The sequence below is a fragment of the Excalfactoria chinensis genome, chromosome 19 (genome assembly GCF_039878825.1).
Source record: "Excalfactoria chinensis isolate bCotChi1 chromosome 19, bCotChi1.hap2, whole genome shotgun sequence".
Classification (NCBI taxonomy): domain Eukaryota; kingdom Metazoa; phylum Chordata; class Aves; order Galliformes; family Phasianidae; genus Excalfactoria; species Excalfactoria chinensis.
Genome location: NC_092843.1, coordinates 3,270,890 through 3,295,062, shown reverse-complemented (window position 1 = coordinate 3,295,062; position 24,173 = coordinate 3,270,890). Strand labels below are relative to the sequence as shown.

Below are 24,173 nucleotides of genomic sequence, written 5' to 3'. Positions count from 1 at the left end.
TGGGATGAGGCAGAATGCATGATGAGAAAGGATATGGGAAGTGAGATATGAGATGGGACATAGGACAGTGAGAGGGGATTGGGATATTGATGGGGAGGTGAGGTTCAAAGACCATGGGGGAGGGATGTGGGGCTTTGGGGGGCTACGAGAGACTCCGCTGGGGGGAGGCTGGGGGTGGAGCTGTGCGCAGACCTCCGAGGCGCCCTCCGGCCAGCAGGAGGCGCTGTGACCCGATGCCGGCGGCGCGCTGGCCCGGCGGGCGGCTCTGTGGCGCGGAGCTGTCCAGCACTTCAGGAGGGGACGCGCCGGGAGGGGCCGCGCCGCTCCGGGCCGAGCGGGACCGAACCGAACCGGGTCCAGAGAGCGGCAGTGGCGGCACCGGGCCGGGCTGAGCGGGGCGGCGGGGACGGAAGCGGCGGGGAGAGGTGAGCGCAGCGTGGCTGGGCCCGGGCCTGGCTCCTGGGGCGGCACCGAATGGTGGGGGGGGGGGAGGGCGGGCAGAGAGATGGGCTGGGGCTGGAGGGGGGGGACGTAGGGAGCAATGGGGAGCGGGGAAGGGTTGGGGGGCAGCGGGGCACGGAGAATGAGGGGCACGGGGGTACCCCAAGGGGATGGGGGAGCGTAGGGAGGGGACTGTGAGCGTCTCTGAGGTGCTGGAGACCTCAAATGACTGGGGGGGGGGAGATATGGAGGGCTGTGGGTTCCTGTGGGGCAGAGGGACCCTGTAGGGAGCAGGAATTGGGGCTGGGCAGGCGTTTGTTGGGAGCACCCTGCTTCTCTGTGCCATGGACTGAGGAGATGGGAAGGTCCCAACGGCTGCCAGAGCCCAGAGCATGGTGGGGTATGGGGGGCTACAGCAAGGAGAATGCACAAATGGCTCCACAACTTTGGACCTAGAGCTCAGCTGGGGGAGGGCAACAGTGTTGGGTGAAACGTGTGAGTGCATTGGCTGTCGGGTGGAGGAAAAAGGTGCAAAACTCAACAGCGAGTGAGAAGCAGAAGGTTTTGGGGAAGTGATTTGCATTGCTCCAGTCCAGGGTCTTTGAAGGAACGTGTGCTTGGATCTCTCCTCCTCCAGAGAACTGGTTCCAGCTGTGGGAATTTGGGGTTGTCACTCAGGTGGGGGCTGTTCCTTCGCATGGCCGTGCTTGCACGGAGGGTTCCGATGTTCAGAGTGCTTTGGCTTTGGAGAGCCTTGGGTTGGAGGGCAATGCACAGGGTGCAGCCGCTGCTGATCTGCATGGCCGTCATTGTGTGCACTGAGTGGGAAGCAAGCATGTTGCTAGCTCCTTGGTGACTAGTTGCTAGTCCCTTACTAGCACTTTAGTGACTTCTTGGTAACTCCTTGCTAGTCCCTTGGTGGCTCCTTGGTAGCTGCTTTCCAGCTCCTTGCCAGCCATGTGTCCTCTCTACCAAGGCCTTATACAAATCTGACTGTCCCTTCTGGTCCCACCACCCAAGGGCTGTTCCTGGGCCACCACTCTCAGCTTTCTTCATCCCCTGCTGTGGCGGTGGCTCTGCAGGGATGGCAGCAGCCTTATTTCCTATACAGCAGAGGAGGACGGTAGTGACGTGGGCTCTGGAGCCAATATTGGGCAGGTTTTAGGGCAACGTTTGTCCTTCATTCTCTTTTGGATGAGCATATGTGGCACCCAGCTGCAAGCCTCAGGCAGGATTTGTTCCTGTTTGGATTTGTCCCCAACCCCAAGGAGGTGCTGCCTTACCTCAGATATAGGGCTGCCCCCCAGTGTGGTGTTCTTGGTGTGCTTTGCTTCCTGGGAAGGGCATCAGGCACCTCAGACCTTCCTTAGTGGGGTGTGCAGTGCCCCCAAGCCCTGTGTGGGGTAGGAAGCAGCAGCTGGGCTGCAGCACAGGCTTTTCCCACTCTAGTCTCAAGGAAATCCCCAAACGCCCCCAGCTGCCCCTTCCCTGCCCCACTTTTGATGCGTGGGAGCTGAATCCTGCTGTGGGAGCTGAATCCTGCCACGGGGCCCCAGCATCCCCAAAGCCCTTCCCTCCTGTCCCCAAAGCCCTTCCCTTCCATCCCCAGCTCACATCTTCTCCCAGCCAGGTGGCCCACGGCTTATATAATGCGCTCAGCCCCGGAATAGCTCCTCCCGTTACACAACGGGCACCGCGTCGGGGGGAGGGGGGGATGGTGAGGGGGGAAAGACATGGCTGCTTGCTTGCCCCACACCACCACCCGTGCACCTGGGACCCCCCATCACCATTGGGAAGGTATCTCCAGAGCAGCTCCTGCCCGTGCTCCAGCTCTGTGTGCCACTGACCCCACACATGCCCTCCCTCAGGGTCCTGCCCCTCTCCTTGCCCCCCGGCGCCCCATCCATCCACCAGCATGCCAGGAAGGAGCCCAGTTGCTTGGTAACTGTTTAGCTTCTCTGCCAGCCCCGTCTATTTAAAACATATAGATTTATGCTCATGCCTATGGATGCACAAGCAGCAGCAAGCCCTCGCCCAGCCCATGAGCCCCGGCACACCGCATCACATCGTTAGCAGGGATGAAGCACTCCTGGATCACCCAGGGATGACCCCGCATGGTGTGAGGCATTGGGTGTTCAATGGGGCTTCCCCATGCGCTGGGGCATCATGTGTGTATTTTATCATAGAGTCGTTCAGGTTGGAAAAGACCACCGAGGTCATTTAGTCCAACCATCAGGTTAGACAGATCTTCTTTGTTAAGTGCTTTAAAGTCTGAAAGCTGCCATATTTTAGCATGCAGGTGGCTGTGTCCAAGCAACATTCCACAGCTGCTTGCCCCACCAGGCTATGGGGGATGGCATCACGATGTCTGAGCCACATGGATGTAGCCAACTGATGGCCCTTGGTGCCAAACTGGTGACTGCACCACCCCAGCCTTGTGGTGGCTCTGCGGGGCCCTGATGGCTCAGTGCTAACAAGCTCCACCTGCTGAGGCTTTTTAAGCCGATTTTGTCCTCTTTTTTTTCTTTCTTTTCTCCCTTTCTTGGAGGTCTGACTCATGGTTTTTGGCACTCGGGGGCTGCTGGGAGGCAACGCCTGGGAAGGTGGGTCCAATTAAAGGCAGCAACCCGAGGCTTTTCCTCCTTGTAATGCTGGCCAGGTATTTGGGAAAGGCTGATGTGTTACGGCTTTTGGTGTTGCGGTGTGTGCTTGTGAATGGCCTGGAGGAAGCCTTCCAGTGGCCATCTTCAAGTAACAGACAATTAGCAGCCTGTAATGAGGCAGAAAATGCTTTGGGGATGGGATTATTATTTCTGCTGTGTGCTGGTTGCACACCTGGTGAGTGAGACCCAAAGGAGCCAGCCCAGCAGGACGTGGTGGTTGGCGCTGTGGACTGGGAAACTGAGTCATGGGGTGAGACTGGTGGCCTGAGTGGGGCAGGGTTGCAGGTGGAGATGAGGCTGGAAGGTTGGAGCATGAGGATAGAGATAAGGATGTGGGGGGGGGGGGGGGATGATAAGGATGAAGACTGGAGCATGAGCATGGAGATGGAGGATGGGATGGAGGGTAGAAATGAAGATGGAGAATGAGGGTGAAGATGGAGTACGGGGATGGAGGATAGTGATGAGGATGGAGGTGGAAAATACAGGATGGAAGACCCAGCACGGGGATGGCGATGGGGCATCTCTCAACGTTGCCAAAAGCAGGTGGGATTTTCTCCTTCCAGTTTTTGTTTGCTTGGCACAAGCTGCCAGCAGCAGATGAAGGCTTCTTCTTCTCCTCCCCCCTTCCAGGGCTGCTTTCCTCTTGTAAACAAGGTGGAAATTTTAAAGGGGAAAATCTCTCGCTGCTCTTTAGACGAAGAGCAGTGATGCCAGTCACAGTGTCATGGCACCCCCTGGGACACCCTGGGCCAGCCAAAGCCACATCAAAGGGATTTTCAATGCTCAGATTGGCCTCTTGCTCCTTACAGAGGTGTCGGTGTGTCCTTGGCTGTCCCCATCCCTGCTGCATCCCATGCCTCCATCATGCAGCCACTCGCCATTGCCCTGTCTGGTGCAGCTGGATGTGGTGAGAATTAATTGAGCACCGACCGGAGGCAGCTTTAATTAGCGGCCAGGCAGGGGGCTCCGCTGCTCTGCTTCCCCTCCCTGGGGGAAAAGAGGAGAGGCAAATTTCCTCGGGAGTTTCCCTGATGTTTTGGTGCTGGGGGAATGGCTCTGGCAGTGGGGATGGATGCCAGCGCTGTGTCCTGCATCGCGTTCCTATGAGCCCATGGGAACTGCGCCTGTTCTCTCTGTGAGGCAGCCGGGTCTCTGGCTGCCAACACTTGATGATTTGTGGGTAATTACTGCAGATAATGAAATATTTAACCATCCTGTTTATTATTGTAGATAGCAGTGAGCCAGGAGGGAAACTGCTGGCTTTTGGGTCAGGTCAGTGGGAATGGAGATGAGGATGGTGTTGAGGATGAGAATGGAGGCTGTGGATGAAGATATGGGTGGGTTTGAGGATGGGGGTGAGGATGAAAGATGCTAAAGTGGGTGGGGATGAAGATTAGGGTGGAGGATGTTGATGAGGATGGAGATGTAGGCTGCAGATAAAGCTGGGATTTAGGATGGGGATGGTCTGATGCTTGGGAGGGAGGTGGGGACGGGTGTGGGGATGATGTTTGAGGATGGGGATGGAGGCTTGGGATGAGGCTGGGGTGCTGCCTCCACTTCAGGACTTGGTCCAGCACAGCCAAGCCATCCCTGCTCTGTCTCATGGCAGTGGCTGATGACTGGAGGCTGTGGAGGTGATGGCTGCCCTCCTACAGTGTGTCCCCAAGCCGTCTCTTGCACAGGGTGTTTCTGGGGCTCTCTTTCTGGGACAGAGGGGCACAGACCTGGTCCATCCTCCTGGGGACTCCGTCTGCCCCAGTGCATCGTCCCCATTGTCCCCACAGGCACAGGACTTTCTCCATTTCCCATCCAGGGCTGTTGCTGGTGGCTCTGCTTTGCTATTTATAGCAGGATGGTGTTTGCGGGTAGTTTTTTCTCTTCCTTTGTTTTCCTGCCTGTGCCGTCACTGAGGCAGGATTGCTGTTATTAGCTATTATGGGGAATATTACTCATGTCTGAGCACTTCTTTCCCTGCCACCCCCAGCCCCTTGTCCTCATCTGCCTGGGAAGGGCTTCCAGCAATCCAGGAGGGGGGCACTGACACTAGCTGAGCATCCCCCAGTCCCCTGCCCCCATCCCACCACACTGAGCCCTGCTGGATACCCGAGAATAACCAGTAACCACTGGGAACAAAGGAGACCCATCCCCTCTCCCAGCACCTGAGAGGGGCCCTGCAGTCAGCCTTTGCAAACTAGCACTCAGCATCAGCACTGAGGGCTGTGTGAAGACACTGAGCTCCATCCCCACTCAGGGTTATCTCCTGTTGGGTATATTCCCCAATGAGTCCAGCCTCCACCACCCCATAGTCCTTATCTGTAGCTCTGGCAGCCCATTTATCTCCTCTCTCTGTGCACACGTTCCTCCCTCTATCAGCCCAGCGACACATCCAGTGCATTCTCAAGGTTTTGCAGCAATGAATTTCCCCACTGCTGGGCTAAAGATAAAATGAATTCCCACTGGAGGAAGCGAGCAGAGGCTGCTGCTGTGGAAACATCCGCTTCTTCCCCCTCCCTCCCCCATGGAAGGAGCCCTTTGGTGGAGAAACAATTCCCAGTGGGAAGCTTCCATCATTCCTGAGTTCTTGTCCCTAATGAGAGAAAGGCAGAGCTGTTGAGGAAGAGTTGCCCAAGCTGGCATGGGTGGGTAAATGTGTGTTGGCCCATAGATGACATTTCCATAGAGATCCTGCTGTAACTATGCTGGTTTCCTTGTGTTTCAGACATAGGAATCAATAGGCTTTAATAATGCAGAGAGGTGTTTGGAGAGCTCAAGGATGTTCATCCCTGCTGCTGCTTCCAGCGCGTTGCCTGGGCACCTCGGGGTGATCAGAGCTCTCTGCTGGCTCCTGTGCTCAGTCCCACGCCATGGCTGGGTGATTGCACAGCACCGGTGGGTGACCCACAGCTCTTTGTTCCCACCAGGTGCTGCGTCCCACCCGCACCATCATGGCTCTCTACAACAATGGAGCCAACGTGCCCTCACCCCAAGAGGCTTCCAATGGCTTCTCGCAGCCCGGCGCCTCGGGCACGTGGCACAAAGCAGAGGAGGAGGTGAGGCTGGTGGAGCCCAGCCTGGTGAAAAAGGCTCACCGTGAGATCCTGGACCACGAGCGCAAGCGACGGGTGGAGCTGAAGTGCATGGAGCTGCAGGAGATGATGGAAGAGCAAGGGTGAGTGGTGGGCATCCGAGGCTGACGCGTGGGGTGACTCATGACATGGGACCTCTGTTGGCTTCTCCCTACTGCAGTACCTTGAAGTGGCAGAGGTCTGCAGTTGGAAGGAGATTTGGATGTGTTAGCCTATTGTCTTAGAATCATAGAACCAATAAGGTTGAAATAGAGCACTAAGATGACCTAGTCCAGCTGTTAACTCATCATCACCATGCCCACCAAGCCACATCCCTAAATGACAAATAAGCATGGGCTGGGGAAATGAGGTAGAGCAGTTGTGTTTAGCCCCAGGTGAGGCCGTTGCAGTGCTTCGGTTTGTCCCTGCTCTCTTCCCACTCTCCAGTTTTGGGACTGAAGCCTGATTGATGGAGCAAATGCTTCAGCACACGCAGGGAGACGGGGACTGGGATCAGCTGTGGAGAGGGGAAATGGATTGAGAGGAGGCTTCGCCAAGGCTTTCATTAAGAGCACAACTGTGACCTAGAATTAAATTGTCTCACACAGGCTGGAATAATGATTATGCATAATTTGTCGTTATGGAAATAAATAAGGCTGACCTGGCGCCTTGGGGAACCCGGGTCCTCCTTTTGGGTTCCCGTGCCCTACTAGGCTTCTCACTATTAGTAGTAGTATTACTGCAGCGGGTAGTAACAGTATTGTGATCGGTGCTGTTGTTATTGCTGTAATTGCCTTTGCTGTTATTAAAGCTATTAATAACGGCGATGACGGTGATGCACTGAAATGATAACATAATTACAGCCATAATCTTGGCCAAACTGGTTAATTCCCCTCTGCGTGGAGGCTTTCCTGGGGCCTTGGGGGGGGGGGGAAGTGCTTTGTGGGGGTTTCTTCTTTGGGGGATCGATCTCCAAGGGCAGGGCCCAGTGGGACCAGGTGCTGTGATAGCAGAGGAGGGTTTCAGGGCATCTGAGCCTTCCTGGTTTCCTTCCATGCGGATGGCTCCTCCAGGTCCAGCTCTGGCTGCTGCCCACTCCAGACTGCCCGCAGGGTTCCTTCTGGCTGGTGGTTGGGTTTCTTTTCTGGATAAGAAATGTCAGCAATTTCTGCTCCTTTCCCCGCCCTGTTCTCTGCATTCAAGGCAAAAGGAAATATCCCTCTGTTAGAGTTATCAGCAGCCACTCTGCAGCTAAACCTCAGGTTCCTCGTGCTGCAGGATGAGTATCCATGATGCAGTTGGTGAGGTGCAGAGCAGCATTCTGGGGATGCTGCCCTGTTTTAGGGGTCTTCCAGCCCTGGTGGGGTGCAAGGCACAGGGAATGAGCAGAGCCGCCTGGTTCACCGCCCTCCTGCTGGGCAGCCCTGTCTGGTTGGAGTATTAATGAGTCCATTTCAGTGCAAATGAGATCATTAATATTAATTCTTATTTCATTATGGTTAAGCCGTGCACCCAACTGCAGGATGTGGTCCAGGTGCTGTCCCGTGCCTCACTCTCCTGGGGACGTTGCTGGAAGCACAGTCATCTGCTGTGTCTGTTTTCAGCACAGAACCTTCAGTTTTGGGTCCGGGGGATGCTCTGGTGCCATTGCGTCAATGCAGGATGCAGAACAGAACCGTCCACTGTCACTGATCCTCCAGTGTCTCTGGGATGGCTGGAGTGCCGTGCTTTGCTGCGGCTGTTTGCAGATGCCAGGGACAAAGTGATTAGTGTCTCTCGTTAATAACCCTGCAGTGGCCTGAGTCAGCGTTCGGCGTTAGCGCAGTGCTGGCTTGGCTGCTGGGACGTGGCACAGCGTGGAGACGAGCAAGGGAGGCTCATGTAGGGATGGAGGAGGGACCTGACCTCACCAGCTATGAGGACACAAGGTGTCCTCACTGCTGTCCTCCTCTTTTCTTCTGCTGAGTGTTGCCTGGGAAGGGAACGCAGGACTGAGGGAGTGCACAGCACCAGGAGGAGGGTCCTGCTGTCCTCCAGGCCCTGCTGACCATCACAATGCCACCTCTCCTTCCCAGCCTCTCTGGCCACGTACCACTCCCAAGAGTATGGAAAGTCATCAGCACATCCCTGCCCTGTGTGCCCCTTTGGCCATTCACCTTGGTCCTGTCTCAGCCTTTGGGGGGCACACATGGGGAGCCAGTGCTGTAATTGTGCCAGCTCTGACTGCATCTCTGCCCATCCAGGTACTCAGAGGAGGAGATCCGACAGAAAGTGGGGACCTTTCGGCAGATGTTGATGGAGAAGGAAGGCGTGCTCACCAGGGAGGACCAGCACGGGCGCCAAATGTAAGTGAGGCAGCTCTGAGTCTGCCCTTCTGTGTCCCACGTGTTTCTGTCCCGGGGAGACATCCCAGATTGTCACTAAGGATGGATGGATGAATATATGGGGATAGTTGGTTAGGTGAATGGATGCAGAGGGTGTTACAGGGGTAGGCAGTTGGATGGGTGGTTGGATGATTCGTTGGTTGGTTGGTTGGTTAATTGGTTAGTTGGTTGGATGGAGGCAGATTTTGCTTCTCTGAGGCAGGGTACTACCTCTAGGGAGGTTATCTCTTCCCAATTGTTTGTCACCCATTGGGTGCTCTACAGAGATGCCATTGTTGCAATGCTCCTATTTCAGATGATGAAACCAAAGCATAGAAAGGCTGGACACTCACTCACCCTTCCAGCCAGTGGTGGAGAGCAAGCTGCAAGTTTGGCATTCATGCGAGTCCAGCCACTCATGCCCTGCCTCTGCCTGCCCACAAACATCACTGAGGTCACTGGAACAGAGCAAAGCACAGCACCAGTTTGATCCTATATGATGCTCAGCCCTTGCCTCGCCTGCTGTATTGGTTGCTTTTCCTGCTCTCCAGGGCTGAAATCACAGCTTCTCTGTCTGGGTAAAACCTCCTCACAAGGATCTGCCCCGGTTTCATGCTGATTTATTGGTGTGATGTTTAATGGCCCAGACAGCATGGCTGGCCTGGTGCACACCATCTATCAGCCTGGAAACCAGGTCACTTGGGACAGGAATAGATGCTGCAGGTCCACTGAATATTAATGCTTCATTAGGATCAGGAAATCAGGGCGAGGGGGAGGCGGGGAGCCCACTGTGGTGGGGACAGCCTTCCTCTGGCAGCAGCCACCAAGCAGGACCAGAGCTCAGTTGTGCCTGGCCCCACTTGGAATTCACATCCCCATCCCAGGGATCATCTGGGTCTTTCTCCAGGCAGGTAGGAAAACCAAGGCTTGGGGTAAACCAACCTTCCCAGGTTGCTCATGCAGCTGAGAGTCCTATTGGCACGTTAACAAGTGGCCTTTGCCTGCGGGGCACAAGGCATCTCCAGGGCATCTTCCCAGGAGAGGCTGCCCATCTCATTAGGGCTGGTGTTTTAATGAGCACATGGGGAAGCCAGAGGTGTGTCAAGGGTACCCCAGAGTGGCTGTCACCTTTCCCTGCTTGCAGACTTGCTTTGGAAGGGTAAGCGTTAGATTAGCCCATGGGCTATAAATAATAGTGCTGAGTTGGAAGGTCTCAAAGCAAGAAACTGCAAGGACTGCACAGCCAGGAGATGCTGGGAGGAGGGAGGCACAGATGGGTCCCAAGGAGGTGGTGCTCCGTGCAGTGGGGACATGACCTGTGACAGTCCCTGCTGTAGGATAGCTTGGGTGCCAAACTTCTGCACTGCTTGAAGATATACCAGTGCTTTAATAAACACTCATCGCCTTTGCAATGATCTGGGAGAGCTCTCAGCGTACTTACCTTGTGTGCTGGTCCTTTTCCAACACCTCCCTGGCCCATGTTTCTGAACCAGCTGCTCTCTTTTCAAAGTGCGTGCAAAAGCTCAGCATTGTCTGCAGAAATCCCCAGGGGAAACTGAGGCACCAAGCAGAGCCATGACCACCTGAGCCCCAGCTTGCTGTCTGCGCCCTCCCAGCTCCTGTCTGTGCATGCACAGCCTGCTCCTGGCAGGGGAACTACTTGATGGACAGGCTGGTGGGCTTAAAAAGAAATGCAGGCGTGTGTCAGGAGAGGAGGTGGAACTGGAGCAGCACGAGCTGGTCCCGAGCTGCTGAGCGCAGCTGATGGGTGATGTGCTGGCAGCAGGCTGTGGGGTGCAGCACGTGGTCCAGCACTGCCTGTGGTGCCACGCTTTGCCCATCAAGCAGAAAGTCCAGCAAGAGTTAACTCAGTTTGCTCAGCTCCCTTTTTTCCTTCGTTCCTTCTGTGGTTTGGTTGTTGTTTGAAAGGCGTTTTCATGGAAAGGTTGAGTCAAAAGCCAGAGGACTGCACTCCTCCACTGGCTTCCTCTGCTACCAGCCTCCATACTGGGGCATGGGGAGGAACCTATGTTGGGATATCAGCTAAGCCTTGTCCCCCAGCAGACAGAGGGGTGCTGGTGTGGATGTGGTGGTGAACCATGGGCTGCAATCCCCAGCAGTGCTGTTGCTAAGGAAATGTTCCCTCAGGGCTCTTGGACGTAATTTTCCTGCTCTCCTTTCCCAGTGGCTGTCACCGAGCCCCCAGGACCCATGGCAGCATTTTGAGCTCAGGAGCTCATCCCCTGCCCCACACCCTCACTGTTCCCAGCACCACTCCACAAGGGAATGGATGCCTTTCTCTTGAGGTCCCCAGGGACGTTGGGGCTGATGGCAGAACAAGAGCAGCACAAAGTGGGGGCAGCCAGGGGAGGTGGGCATGGCCTCCCCCCTTGCTTTCTGAGTCCAGCCCACAGCCCTGGTAGTCAATGGCAACCTCCTGTCTGTTTCCATGGCAGCAGAAAAATTAATGCTGATGAAGCTGCTGAAGAGGAAGTGGAGACCCCAGTGGCTTTGGGCCTGATGGCCCCTCCTCTCTCACCCTGGCTGACCTGGGGGACATCACCCGTCACCTCCTGTGCCAAGCCCATGGCAGGTCGGGCTCTGGCCTCCAAGTCTGGATCATCCCAGGCAGCTTCTGCTGACAGTGGATAATCCCTGGTCTTCCACCAGCTCTCCTCGCCCTAATCCAGCCCCCGCCACCGACCTGAGCTGACCCTGCCAGCAGCACCCGCTCAGCCCCCACTCTGCCTCGTGAGGCAGCAAAGGGATTCTGAGTGATGACGAGGACGGGGGTGGTGTCCTGGCCCTGGGGATGTCCCTGCACATCCCAGTGCTGACATACTGTAGAGGCAGGCACTGCAGGAGAACCCCACTGTGTGACGGTGATACATGGAAGTGCCAGGCATTGAATGACCACAGAATCATTAAGGTTGGAAAAGGCCTCTCAGACCCCCCAAGTCCAACCCCAACCCATCCTGCTGTGCCCACAGGGTGTATCTCAGTGCCACATCTCCACGGTTCTAGAACACCCCCGTGGAGGGTGACACTCTCACCCTTCTGGGCCACCTGTGCCACTGCATCCCTTTCTGAGAATCAGTTTTTCCTAATGTCCAAGATCTCCCCAGAGGTGGTGACGGAGCCAGGTCTTCTTGACCCCATGTGCCAACAGCAGGACCATCAGGCTGCTGTTCTCCCCCATAGCCCCAATTCAGCCCCACCGCGCTCCTCTCTGCTGCCAGTCTCCCAAATTTGCTGTGTTTTCTCCTTTGCCAGAGTGATAGAAAACCACCACGGGCTGGATGGGGAGGAGTACACAGTGCAGTACCCCGAGTACAGCGAGGGCTGCCTGCTGCAGTGCGACTGCTCAGCTGAGTGCTACCGCGACGACAGCAGCCACCGCGAGTACAGGTCTGGGCAGGGGGCTTTGGGGCGTCCCCAGTGGGAGGTGGCAGGGGTGGATGTGGGAGCAGCTCCATGTCCCCATCTTAAATGCATGTGTGATCATATGACACTCTTCCTTGGCACAGTCACACTGAGCTCAGAGACACCAAGGTCAGGGTGTGATGGATGCGGTGATATTGGCCGTGGCATGGCGGATGGTTTTCTTTTCTCACCCCAACCCTTTCCTGCAGGCTGAAAAGGCGGTCGAGCAGCTCCACCTCCCCACCACCCAAGAAGAAAAAGAAAAAGAAATCGGGTCACCGCCGGAGCCGGTGAGTCCTCACTTGTCCCTGCACTGTCTCCTAGGCAGGGCGGCTTCAATCCTGTGTACTCTCCTTACTCTACCCTTCTCAATCTCCATGGAGCCAGGGGACATCTAAAGACCTTTGGTCCCCGTGTTGATGTACCCTAAATCCTGGTTGCTCACCCCAACATTGGATAGCAGCATTGGGCTCAATCAAAGTGGGAAGAATTTGAGCATGGCACCGGGCAGGATTTGGTCCCCTTCCCATTTTACATTTCCTGGCTCAGTGGGAGGATGCTGTCCTTAATAATCCTTTCTTTTCTGCCTTCCCTGCGGCAGCAAAAAGAGGAAACCCGGATCAGAGCGCAGGTGAGTGTCCCTTTCCCAAATCCTGGCAGTCAGCTGCTCTTGTCTCCTGCTGGAGGCAGTGAAGCCCACGAGGTGGCAATGGGACACAGCAGGATCTGCCTGCCTTGGCTGCAGGGTGAATTGGAGCCAAACACTCTTTTCTGTCCCCTGAAGAAATAATTTCCTTGCAACATCTGTGCATCCCAGGGGCTGTGCAGGGAAGTGAGATGCCAATGGGTGGTGGGGATGGGGCTCCCCTGGGCCACAGGGTTTGGGGTCCCACCCCATGGACACCACTTTCCTCCCTGCAGCTGTGACAGTTCTTCCCCGATCCGCAAGGAGAAGAAAAAGAAGACTGGAAAGAAGCACAGACGTGACAGGTGAGATGGACACATCTCTAGGGCTGGGGACACCAGACTGGTTGGTGGCTTCAGGGTGGGCTGGTGACACCCATAGAGTGGGCAAGGTGGCAACGTGCATGAAGTTGGGTGTCCCTTGATAGGGCAGAATGTGCTTCAAACCATGGGCTGTCACCTCCCCATGTCCAGGAGAGACATCCCACTGGTTCCTGCATCCTCATATGCATCACCCCTGGGGGCTGCCTGTCCCTCACTCCCTGTTAGCTAGTTTCACGTCTCCTTCATCTCTGCTTTCTCTTCATCCTCAGGTCTGAGTCGGGCTCTCGGAAGAAGAGAAGACACAGGTGAGAGTGCAGGCTGCCGGGAGCCACACCACCACCACTCATACTGTGCCCCCTCACCCCAACACTGATTGTCACCCTGGAGGTGACAAGGGGCTACCCTATGCTCTGGGTGTGCACTGAGCAGGGCCAGCGCAGTGACCCATTGCAACCAGGTGCTGCTGCTGGGTTTGGGTTTGCCCTGCATCCCATCTCTGCCCTTTTACCTTCCTGCCCTTCCCACAGGTCCCGCAGCCCCAAAAACAAGAGGAAAGAGAAAAACAAAGAGCGCAAGAGGTGAGGTGCTGTAAGAGGGTGGCTGGCAGGATGCACACCCCTCAACACTGCATGTGTGCCCAGTGCAGGGGCTCAGCCTGCCCGTCAGCCCTGGCTGTCATCCCCACAGGTCCCGCAGTGCATCGCCAGCCTGGCGGTCGCACCGGCGCAGCAGCTGCAGCTCACACAGCGCTTCGCTCTCCTCTGACTACAGCAACTCCAAATCCCCCAGCAGGTAGGAGCACCCTTGGGCACGGTGTTCTCATGGTGGGGACCTCTGTGGGGATGGGGATGCTGAAGCACAAGGGATGCTTTAAGGGGTTGGAAAGGCAACAGCGGGAAGTCTAAAGCAAAATCTCCATTAGGGAAAAGCGCAAAGCCCATTTTCTTGCCCTATTTTTTGTTCTTGCGCCACGATCCCAACCCAATGTTGGGTGCCGCTGTTATGCTGGCATGTGGATGAGGATGTGCTGTCCACCTTGCTGAGCGCGCCGTGCCCCACAGGCTAAGCCCCAAGCATCGTGAGGACGGCCCCAAGGGCAACAGCGCCCGCTCCAGCCGCAGCCCGTCCTCTTCCTCACCGTGCCGCTCGGCCTCGCCGCACCAGAACGGGCACAAGGGCAGCGCCCAGAATGGCCGCCACAGCCATGGCCCTGCACTCGAGGAGCCAACGGATGTACGTAGGCTTTTCTTGCACCATGGTTTGCTGCCCTCTCTTCCTCTTCCTCCTCCCTTTGCAGGAATCCCTCACTCTGGCTCTCCTCTTCCCTCCTTCCCCATCTCAATGACGGACAGACTGATGGGGATGCTGGGTGCTGGCTGTCCCCGTCCCTGTGTACACATGTTCCCCCAACCCTGGGATGTTGGTTCCTCTCCTCAGGGCAGGATCCCCAGCACCAGGTCTCCCTCTATGGCCGCTCTGTGAATGTCACACCCTGAGGGTGTCCCCAGTGGCTCAGCAGGCCACTGTCGGGATTGCTCCCAGATGGCCAAAAAGTGGGTAAAAATGGAAAAGTATTATTTCCCTGCCACCTGTAGCCCATCAAAGTACAGGATCCCAGCACTGGTCTATGTGCTGAGATTGGGGACTGCTGTAAGGCCAGGAGAGGTCATGGAGTGGGGCTTTGGGGGCTGAGCACTTAGATTTTGGATATCCATGGTCCCCATGATGGGTGACAGCAGGTCCAATTGTCGAGTCCCAGCAAAACCCAGCTGTGCTGGGGGCTTTGTCCCCACAACGGGATGAAGGGACATGCCCCAGTTTAACCAGTAATGGAGCACCTCTCCACATTCTTCTTTGCTGTTTGGGGTGTGGGTGCCAAGGAGTCCCCACCCCTGGCACCTCACATCACCCATGCCACATGAACTCCCTTGGCTCCCCAACTCTAGAGGGGACTTTTCTCCGACAACTTTTCTCTCTTTCTCTCTCTCTTTCTCTCTCTCTTTTTGTTTTCTTTGATTATTTTTTATTTCCTTTTCTTTTTAATCCCATCTGTGTTTTTCTTTAGCCTCCCACTTGAAAAAAAAAATAACCCAAACGGTAATATATGATTCCATTTCTTGCTCAGCAGAAGCAGGGAAGAGGGGGAGGGAAGGGCAATGAAACCACGCTTTCAACCCCCCCCCCCCTTGTTTTAGTTTCCTTTATCATGGTTTCTTTTCTTTTCCTCCGTAATGTACAGAAATGCAAACAATATATATCTCTCTTCTTTTATTTTCCCCTGTCGTCGTCGTGTTGTTCTAGAACTTTTTGCTTTTTTGTGTGTATTGATGTGAAGAAGAAAAAAAAACAAACAAACAACAACAAAAAAACAACAACAACAAAAAAATCCAGATGTGTTTTCTCAAATACTGACAAGCCATTGAACATCGTACCTCCATCCTCTGTATTTTAAACGAGGGCTTTAAAAGGGAAGATAACCGAGCTGTGAGCCGCGAGTTGCCCTTGGCCTCCATGAATTGGCTGCGGCAGCTGTCCGTGGTGCTGACGAGGGTCCCCTCCCCGCGTTGTAACCCCAGCAGGATGGGGCCATGGGGGCCGTGATGTCCACCTACCCTTGACCCCCTCCCAGCCATCCCATGCCGTGATGCTGCCGTGCATCCCGAGCACCCCAAGCAGCAGAGCATTCCAAGCGTGGTTCCAGGCAGCAGCAGCAGGGCTGAGCACCCAGCCTACCCCAAACTCTCCATAACCACTCGATTCAGCCCATTTTTCTTCATCTCCCTGCCCAGCACCGCAGGCTCCCCAATCAAGGCAGGGTGCTGTGCAATGTTGACTTCCCTTTTAAATTCCCCGTCCTGTCTCCATCCATTCTCGCCTCCAGCTGCCTCCCCATCCTCCTCGCATCCATCCTTCCTCTCCATCTCTTCCTCCTCCTCCTCCTCACCTCGCTCTCTCACCTGCACTCACTCTCTGTAACTGATTTCTCTCTGGTTTTCTTCGGGCCGGTGCCGACATGGCCCTCCCAGCCTCCACATGTCCCGCTCCATCTATTCCCCCTGCATGTTGTTTGGGATTTGGTCGTGTCCAGCAGCCACTTTTCAGACCGAATTGCAGTGTTGCTGTCTAGGGGCTGGGTTACACACAAAGCTGGCAAACTTGCTGCAGCCACGAAAGCCACAGGCTTTCCAGTTAAGCAAAATGAAAGAAAAAAAAAAAAAGGATGCAAACGAGACCAATTATATATTAAAAACTCTAAGCGAAGCAAACTTGATTAGCAAAGGGGTCTAAATCACATTACTAAAGAGTCATTGTCTTTTTCCCATTCTGCACTCCAAATGTGGAGATTATTGTTTTCTTTTTTATTATTGCATTCCTGTCACTGCCAATTCAGAAGGTAGGTATTTCGTCCACCTCTGCACGTTCACTTCTGCAGATGAGCCTGTTGAAAAGCACCGTAGCTTGATTTAATGTTATTTTCTCTTTCTTTCTTACTTTCTTTCTCCTTCTTCCTTTTTCTCTCTTTCTCTCTTTTTTCATTTTGTCTCTTTTTGGTGGCTATATATGATTTTTTTTTCGATTTGTATGGTTTTCCCCAGTTAGCTGCAAAGCCATGCTCTTCTCTTACGTTCTTTTTTTATTATTATTATTTTTTGCCCTGTCCATGTAATATTTTTCTTTCTTTCTGCCTTTTTCTCTTTTCCTCGTTCCTTTGGTAGAATGCATTTCTGTGTGTTTTAGCCCTCCGAGTTTGTGTTTGTTCCCACAAATGGTACAGTCACGTTGGGTCGGGCTGAGTTTCCCTGTGCTTCCTTAGGGGCTGGATAACGAGACTGAGTGTAATCAGCAGAAATAGAGGCATAGAGAAGCAGGCACATCCCAGTGTGTGAGAAGGGTTTACGGGGCTGTGGGCATTTCGGTCTGCAGGATGGGGAGGGAGGAAGGGCCAGCAAGTGAGAAACTGGGGGAGATTGGATGTTTTTGCCCCTCCTGGGGCTGTGTCATGGCAGTGAGCTGAAGGGACCTGGGGAGAGCACTGGGGGCTATGGACATCTTCTGAGATCTTCCATGCCCAGAACAAGTACCCTGGAGGTGTTTTCCCTTTGGAACTGGACCTTTGCAGAGGGTTTATTTGGATCATCCTTATTTTTTTCCTTCCAATAGAAGCCCCTTCTGCCCTCCCCTCCCCTCTTTCCATGTTTTGGATGTGGACTCCATATCCCTACAGCATGGGTGGCAAATGTGGGAATGCCACACTTGGGAGGAGGTCCCTTCACTCTGTCTTTCTCTCTCTTCTCCACTTGGAATTTTCCCTGGGTGTGGGGCTGGGGTGCAGCCACAGCCGGATCCCTACATGAGTGCTAATGGTGGGGCATCCATCACCACCGCCACTTCTCCCCCTTGCTGGAGCAACAACAGCAGCAGCCACTTATTAAAGCAATTGCTAAAAATGCACCAGACAACCCACCTCAATTTGCTCAGGGCTATGCAGCTGTAGAGTCTGCAGGGGACTGGCTTGGACCACTTGTCCATAGGAACGAGGGCACTATGGGCATGTGCCACTAGCAGCACGGTGGCCTCATGTCCTTTTGGCAGCATCTTCCTTGTGGAACTGCGATACATCATCCACTTCTCTTCTGGGGGAGAAAGGCAGCATTTAGGATTAACTATATTTGAGGCAAAGGGGATGGTGGAGAAATGAGGTCAACGGCTGCCCCGAGCACAGCGGCACCTCCCAAATCCCCTTAAGCCCCATCAGATCACACAGGATTTACCCTTCATGGGCATCAGGGGCTGATGGAATGGGGGAGACCCCCCCAAAGCCTCCCCTTAGCCTGTGACTCCCAACCTGGTTTGGTTGGGTTGGTCACCATGACGGTGGCCCCATGTCACTGCTGGGTAGCCAGGATGGGTCCCAAATGCTCGGTGTTGGAGTGTAGTGAAGGGAGTTGTTTTGTTTTATTTCTCTCCTCTCTTTGTCTCTGTCTCTCCTCCTCTCTCTCTCTCTTTCTCTCTTGCATTTTTGTGAATCTAATGATGCACTTATATTGCCCCGCTTTTCCCTTCTCTTCATACCTTACCTACTAAAGGAGGAAATGCCACTTTTTTGGTAAGTGGATGTTAACCAAGAGGGACTTAAAAAAAAAAAAAAAAAAAAAAAAAAAAAAAAAAAAAAAGCATATAATGGAAAAATTTAAAAAAAAAAAGGAAGCAGAAATCAAAGTCTGTGTTGAGTGCTGATGAGGACTTAGCAGTTCCCTGCAGAGTCACAGCTAACAGATCAATGCGTATCCCAGGAAGAGTTCAGAGACATTCATTTATCTCAGTAACGATGACATTTGTGAAGTTTTGGTTTGGTTTTCCTTTGATTTCGATGTTTTCTTCTTTCTTTTGGTTTCTTTTTCCCTTCTCTCCCCTCAATCCCCCCCCCTCCACCTCCCTGCCTTGCCCTCCATCGTTGCTCTGTGCCGTCTTTCTTGTTTCTTGATTTGTTTTAAGCCAAAAGCCTTACTATCTATAAACCTACGCATATATAAACATTATAGACCTCTATATATGTGCATGCCTCTGTGTGAGCAGCCCTCCCGCCCCGCGCCTGCCCAACCCCTCCCCTCTTTGGTTCTCCCCAATCCCCCTCAGCTCACTCTCCCCCCTTTCTCCCCTCCTCTCATATTTTGTTTTCTTTTTTTTCTTGTTTTCCTCAGTTCTTTTGTGTTTTCCTCCCCTTTTCCTTCCACCTCTTTTGGCCGGGGCGGGCAGGCTCTGGGGTTGCTTTCTCTCCAGGTGTCCGGGGGGTCGTTTCTTTCCCTTTGAGCTCTCCCTCCCAGATGACTTTGGGTTTCTTGGATTTTATCGTCTTCCCCCACCCAACCCCTCTTTGTTTCTTCGTTTTTTCGTTGATTATTATTATTATTATTATTACTATTATTTTGCGTTTTGCATGCGGAGGTTTGCATGACCCACGTTGTTGAGGGCGAGAGGCTGAGGAAGGTGCAGGGTAGCATCTGTGTAGCCTGCCTTAATGCGATGTGCGTTGACGTTGTGCACCAAGCCCCAGCCTGGCGCGCCCCACTAAAGACCACTTTTTTCCTTCTTTCTTCTCTTCTCCCCTCCGCCTGTCCCCCCTCTCTCTGTTTCTCTTCCCCCCTGCCAGAGGCCGGCCTCACCGTCCCCTTCTCCACGGCCTCGCGGCAGGACGGATCCGCCGTCCCCTCGCACCCGGGGCGGCCGTCATGGTGCCCGCTCACCCTCGCAGGAGCGAGCCAAGCACGGCCACCGGCACCGCTCCCGCTCCACCTCGCTGCCCCGACACCGAGGTCAGGCAGCCCGCCTGCCAGCCCCAACGGGGCTCAGCCCCACTGGCTACAGCAGCGACTCGGAGGGCTCGGTGTGCTCCCACCCGCTCAGCCCTGACAGGACTCACGGTGCCCATGCTAAGAAGTAAGAGCTCTCTGGGGTGCCGTTGCATCGGAGGCATGGGTATCTCGAGTGTCCTGTTGCTATCCAGGGTGGGATGTGCTCTGAGACTGGGGTGGGTGGCCATTGGGTTGGTGTGCTGTTGAAGAGCGATTGCAGCAGGTGAGCCCCATAGTGCCCAGATGTCTCTGTGAGATCTTGGGGCATCAGGTTAGATGTCAGGAAAGGGTTCTTCACTGAGAGGGTGATCAGGCCCTGGAATAGGCTCCCCTGGGCAAGGGTCACGGCCCTGAGCTGCTGGAGCTCAAGGAGCGTTTGGACAGTGCTCTCAGACATATGGTTTGGTTTTGGGTGGTCCTATGTGGAGCCAAGAGTTGAACTCAATGATCCTTATAGGCCCCTTCCAACTCAGGGTTTCCTGTAGTTCTACCCAGCTGGGAGTGGGACCAGATGGCTTTTAAGGGTCCCTTTCAACTCAAACAATACAATTCCATGATAATCAGGGTGGTTTGGGATCCACACTGGCTCCTTCATGGGCTCACAGGGGACAGTCCAAAGGTTGCAGAAGGAAAGGAACCATGGTAAAGACATGACATGACATTATCCCCTCTGCTCCTCACAGGGTGAAGGAGAAGCACCACCGCGGCCGTCCCAACAGCAGCTCAGAGTCATCAGCGAAGCACTCACGGCACGGAGCCTCGGAGCGGAGGAAGAGCCCCTCACACAGCACGGGGCACCGCAGCACCTCCTGGAGCTCCAGTGGTTCCCTCTCCAAGTCCCGATCCCGCTCACGGGACAAGCGGGCAGCACGCAGCCACAGCCGCTCTCCCTCACAGAAGAAAACTGCCAGCAGGTCAGCTGGGGGGCACGGCCGGATTGGGGTCTGAAGGATGGGCAATGGGGGCAAGCAAAGCTTGGGGACTGCCCAGGCCCCTGTGCTGCCAGGTGTGTGCATGGCTTGCATGTCCCATCTCTTAGGACAGCCTCAAAAGTAGCTTCAGAGAGCACCCACAGCTGAGAATGGGTTTCAGCCCTCCAGGGTTTTGGGAGGGGCTTTACCTTCCATGTATGGGCTGTCCCAGTGCCCCACATGGGTGCTGTGTTGCACTTCCTGCCTCTAATGCTCCTCCTTGTGTTGGTGTAGAGAGAAAGACAATGAGCCTCGAACACGCCACAGTGACCCAGACCCTGCTCGGGCCCGGCGCCGCTCCCGAAGCTACTCCCCTATCAGGAAGAGGAGACGTGACTCCCCCAGCTTCATGGAGCCCAGAAGGATCACCAGGTGGGTCCCAGGATGGATGGATGGATGGATGGTTGGATGATTGGATGGGTGGATGGTTAAATGATTATATGGATGGATAGATGGAAAGAAGGAAGGTAAGATCATAGAATCATAGAATGGTTTGGGTTGGAAGAGATCTTAATGATCATCTAGTTCCAACCCCCTGCTACAGGCAGAGGCATGTCCCTCTAGAACAGATTGCTCAAAGCCCCATCCAGCCTTGAATGCTTTCAGGATAGATGGATGGTTAAATGGAAGGAAGGAAAGGAAGAAAGGATGGCTAGATGGATGGATGAATGGTTGGATTGGCTTGGTGAAAGGCTGGATGAATGGATGGATATGTGTGCAGAAGGATGGATGGGTGACAGGATGGATGGACAGGTAGATGGACAAACAGCTGTAAAGATAGATACATAACCCTAAGGATGAATGAAGAGCAAATCAGCCTGACCCAGATGGGTAACCAGACCGTACTGCAATCTTCTGGTCTCTTCCCATTTACAGACAGAAAGTAAGAATAATTGTACTCTATGTGTGTATATTCCAGCAAGAAATCCATTTATCTCCTGCCCTCTAAATGCAGTTTTCTCCTCCTTGAGGTCCTATTGACTCGGGATGCCAGGCTCTAAGACAGGCAATATTTATTGCCAGACAAAACACTGCGTGCATATATAGCACCTCGTTAGCATGCAGTGCTGGTGGCATTAGCAGTGCTGAGCTGAGATTACCTCGTTTCTGACCTATTTGTCTCCCTTGCTATCAGGGCCTGAGCATGGAGCTGGCTGGATCTTCAGCCATCGGCTCTCGCTCACTATGGGAGGGTTTTCATTTCTCCTTGACTGGGCTGATGTCATAAGAGAGGACAAGAGAAATATTGCCCGTATCAGCCAGCTCTGCTGTCCTATCTGTGTCACCCCTCCACAGCCAAAATCCCCCAGAGCTGCAGAGCTCCCAGCGTGTGGCCCAGCAGATGACATCTTGATGGCACCACGTGCCTCCTCCCGTGCCCTTCCTCCTCCCTCAGTGATACCAATGTCTCCTTTTCCATTTCATCCTAAGGTTCCTCTCGGAGAGCATCGCCGCCTGCCTGGCTCCCAGGGTAACCTCTCCCCTTCTTCCTCCTCTTCCTCCCAGACTGCTCCAATCTCTGCGTCTTTCTCCGGTCCCACTAACACTGCTCACTGCTGTGGAGGGATGGGACAAGGGGGCAGGGAATTAATTGCTGTGTGCCTTCCAGTTGTGGGGACTTGCAGGGGTCTGGGCTCAGCACCGTGCCCTGCTCTGGACGTCACTGCCCCATAGGAGCCGGTGTGGGTCGAAGCTCGGGCAGCCCGACGCTGGCTAATCCCTAACATCTCTTTTTCAGCAGCTTTCACTCTTTGGTGGCTGGGAAAACACAAAAGCCACATTAACCCGCTCACTTTCTGTCCTCGGCGCTGCCTAATCCAGGACTAACATCCGGGGCGGACAGGGGAGAGGAAGGGGACGGGGGACCGGGTGCTGTCACCCTGCAGCCACCCCAGGCGCATTGAGGTGGAGGCTGGGCTGTTGTCCCCCATCCCTCCCTTAACCCACACCAGGACTGTGACTCAGTTTCCCTTTTCCCTCTGCAGCGCTCGCAAGCGTCCCATCCCCTACTACCGCCCCAGCCCCTCGTCCTCCAGCTCGCTGAGCACCTACTCGTACAGCCGCAGCCGCAGCCGCAGCTACGACACCTACAGCACCAGCCGCAGCCGCAGCCGGACTCGCAGCCCCCCCAGCCGCTCACGCAGCCCCCCCAGCCGCAGCCCCAGCTACAACAGCCGCAGCAGCTCCGAGAGCGCCGGCTTCTGAGCCCCCCCGCCCCAACCAGGAGCCTCCATCCCACCCCAGGAGCAGGGGATCGCCAAGGATGGACCAAGCCGGGGGGTGACCCTGAGCCTGGGGGGGGGGTATTCGGGGGTTGGGAGATGGGGTGGGGGGGGTGGCTTATCTTGGGGGGGCAGGGTGGGTGAGCACAGAGCAAGGGAACAAATCACATCGACATAGCTGGGGGGGTGCTCCATCCAGCGGTGCTTTTTGGGGTGTTTGGGACTTTCTGAGCACCTTTCCCCAACTCATGCCTGGCTGGAGGGTGCGGTGCGGCCCCAAAGGAACTGCAGCATCTCACTGACTTGTGTCCCTGTGGCACCCCTGGGGACAGAGGTGACACGGATTATCCTGGGGCCCCGACAGCCCTGGGCACCACAGAGCCACCGATGAACAAAGCATCGCTGCATCCCCAGCGCTCATCCCGCGCGGGGCCATGGGCCCAAGGAGTGGGTTGGGATCCCCCCCTGACTCCAGGGCTTTGCATCTCCTGCCCCTGAAGAACAAATGCTGTCAGGTCTGGATTTGGGGTGAAAAAGGTCTCTTTTGGGATGCGTCTCACAGTGCTTTTGGGGTGGTCCTCGCCGAGGTGCCCCCTGCACCCACATTGCTTTGGGCACCTCTGGGTGCCTGGTGTCCCCTCTGAGCACTGGGACCCCATCTGGGTCCCCCTGGCCACATCCTGCTTCAGTTCCTGACCCAGGTGGCTTCATGGTGCCACTTTCCCCAATAACTGCAGCCCTGGGGGATGGCTGTGGCTCCTCTCCTGGCACCATGGCGTGGCCGTGGGCTCATGGGGCTGGAGCATCCCTGCAGCCCTCCCTGGAGCTTTAATGAGAGATAAAGGATGGGGCCCACACGCTCGCTTTGCTGACAGCCCCAATTCCACACCATTGTGCTGAGTTTCCAAAAGAAAAAAGAGGCCCTTCCTGTGGGCATCCCCCCCGGCCCCGCTGTCGGTGTTTAATCCACATGGACCGTGTGTTTTCCGCCTGGCTGGAGGAGGACGAAGCGCTGAGCCCAGTGGGATGGGAGCACAGCTGCTGGGATTAACCCACAGCACCGCAATGGGGTCGGGGCTTTGTCCCTGCCCCGAGGGCACTGCAGAACTGGGGCGTCCCTTTGACTCCGGTAATGCCCCTTTAGTGCTGGTGGGTTGGGGGGCTCTGACCACGGCCAAGCACTTCAGACACCCTGCATTGCCCTCCCCCTGCACAGGGATGCTCGGAGGCATCCTCCAGGGCCGAACCCAACTCAATCCTAATTCCCATCCCCTTCCAATCCCCATCCTAATCCCAAATTCCACATCCCTGACCCCATTCCAATTCCAGTCCCCATCTCAATCCCCACCCCTGACTCCACTCCGATCTCCATCCCCATTCCAGTCCTCCATCCCAAACCTGTCCCCATCCCCATCCCAAGGCCACAGCTCCCACAGTGACAGAGCCCCGGACAGGACAGCACATCAGGGAAAATTTCCAGTCTTCCTCTTTTACAGTCTCTGTCTCCTGCCGCGGAGGGAGCCAACTGGAACAAAATACTCTGTAGAAATACTTCAGTATTTTCCTCTCTCTCGCGCGCTCTCTTTTTCTGGATTGTGAGTACAGCTGTAGATTCAGTGAGCTGGTTCAATTATAATAAAATATACAGTATATATTGTAAATGA

General features: G+C 55.0%; 1 protein-coding gene across 2 annotated transcripts; it reads left to right on the top strand.

The window, feature by feature from the left end:
• The first annotated feature begins 259 nt into the window (after positions 1-259).
• On the top strand, positions 260-24,173 carry SRRM3 (serine/arginine repetitive matrix 3). 2 transcript variants are annotated; one of them, XM_072353574.1, is made up of 15 exons: positions 260-425; positions 6,026-6,273; positions 8,413-8,514; positions 11,806-11,940; positions 12,165-12,245; positions 12,557-12,586; positions 12,877-12,945; positions 13,233-13,268; positions 13,491-13,541; positions 13,651-13,755; positions 14,025-14,196; positions 19,115-19,401; positions 20,000-20,230; positions 20,522-20,659; positions 22,273-24,173. In XM_072353574.1, exons 2-15 carry the CDS (start codon positions 6,050-6,052, stop codon positions 22,490-22,492), a joined length of 1,881 nt encoding a protein of 626 aa, XP_072209675.1. In that variant the 5' UTR covers positions 260-425; positions 6,026-6,049; the 3' UTR covers positions 22,493-24,173. The 2 variants fall into 2 exon arrangements, with proteins under 2 accessions (XP_072209675.1, XP_072209676.1); XM_072353575.1 differs by lacking the exon at positions 22,273-24,173 and adding an exon at positions 21,719-22,258.

Coding starts and splice junctions, on each gene's coding strand:
- SRRM3 (XM_072353574.1), top strand. CDS start 6,050: ATGGCTCTCTACAACAATGGAGCCAACGTGCCCTCACCCCAAGAGGCT. Junction 8,515..11,805: donor GACCAGCACGGGCGCCAAAT/GTAAGTGAGGCA, acceptor CTCCTTTGCCAG/AGTGATAGAAAACCACCACG. Junction 12,246..12,556: donor TCGGGTCACCGCCGGAGCCG/GTGAGTCCTCAC, acceptor TCCCTGCGGCAG/CAAAAAGAGGAAACCCGGAT.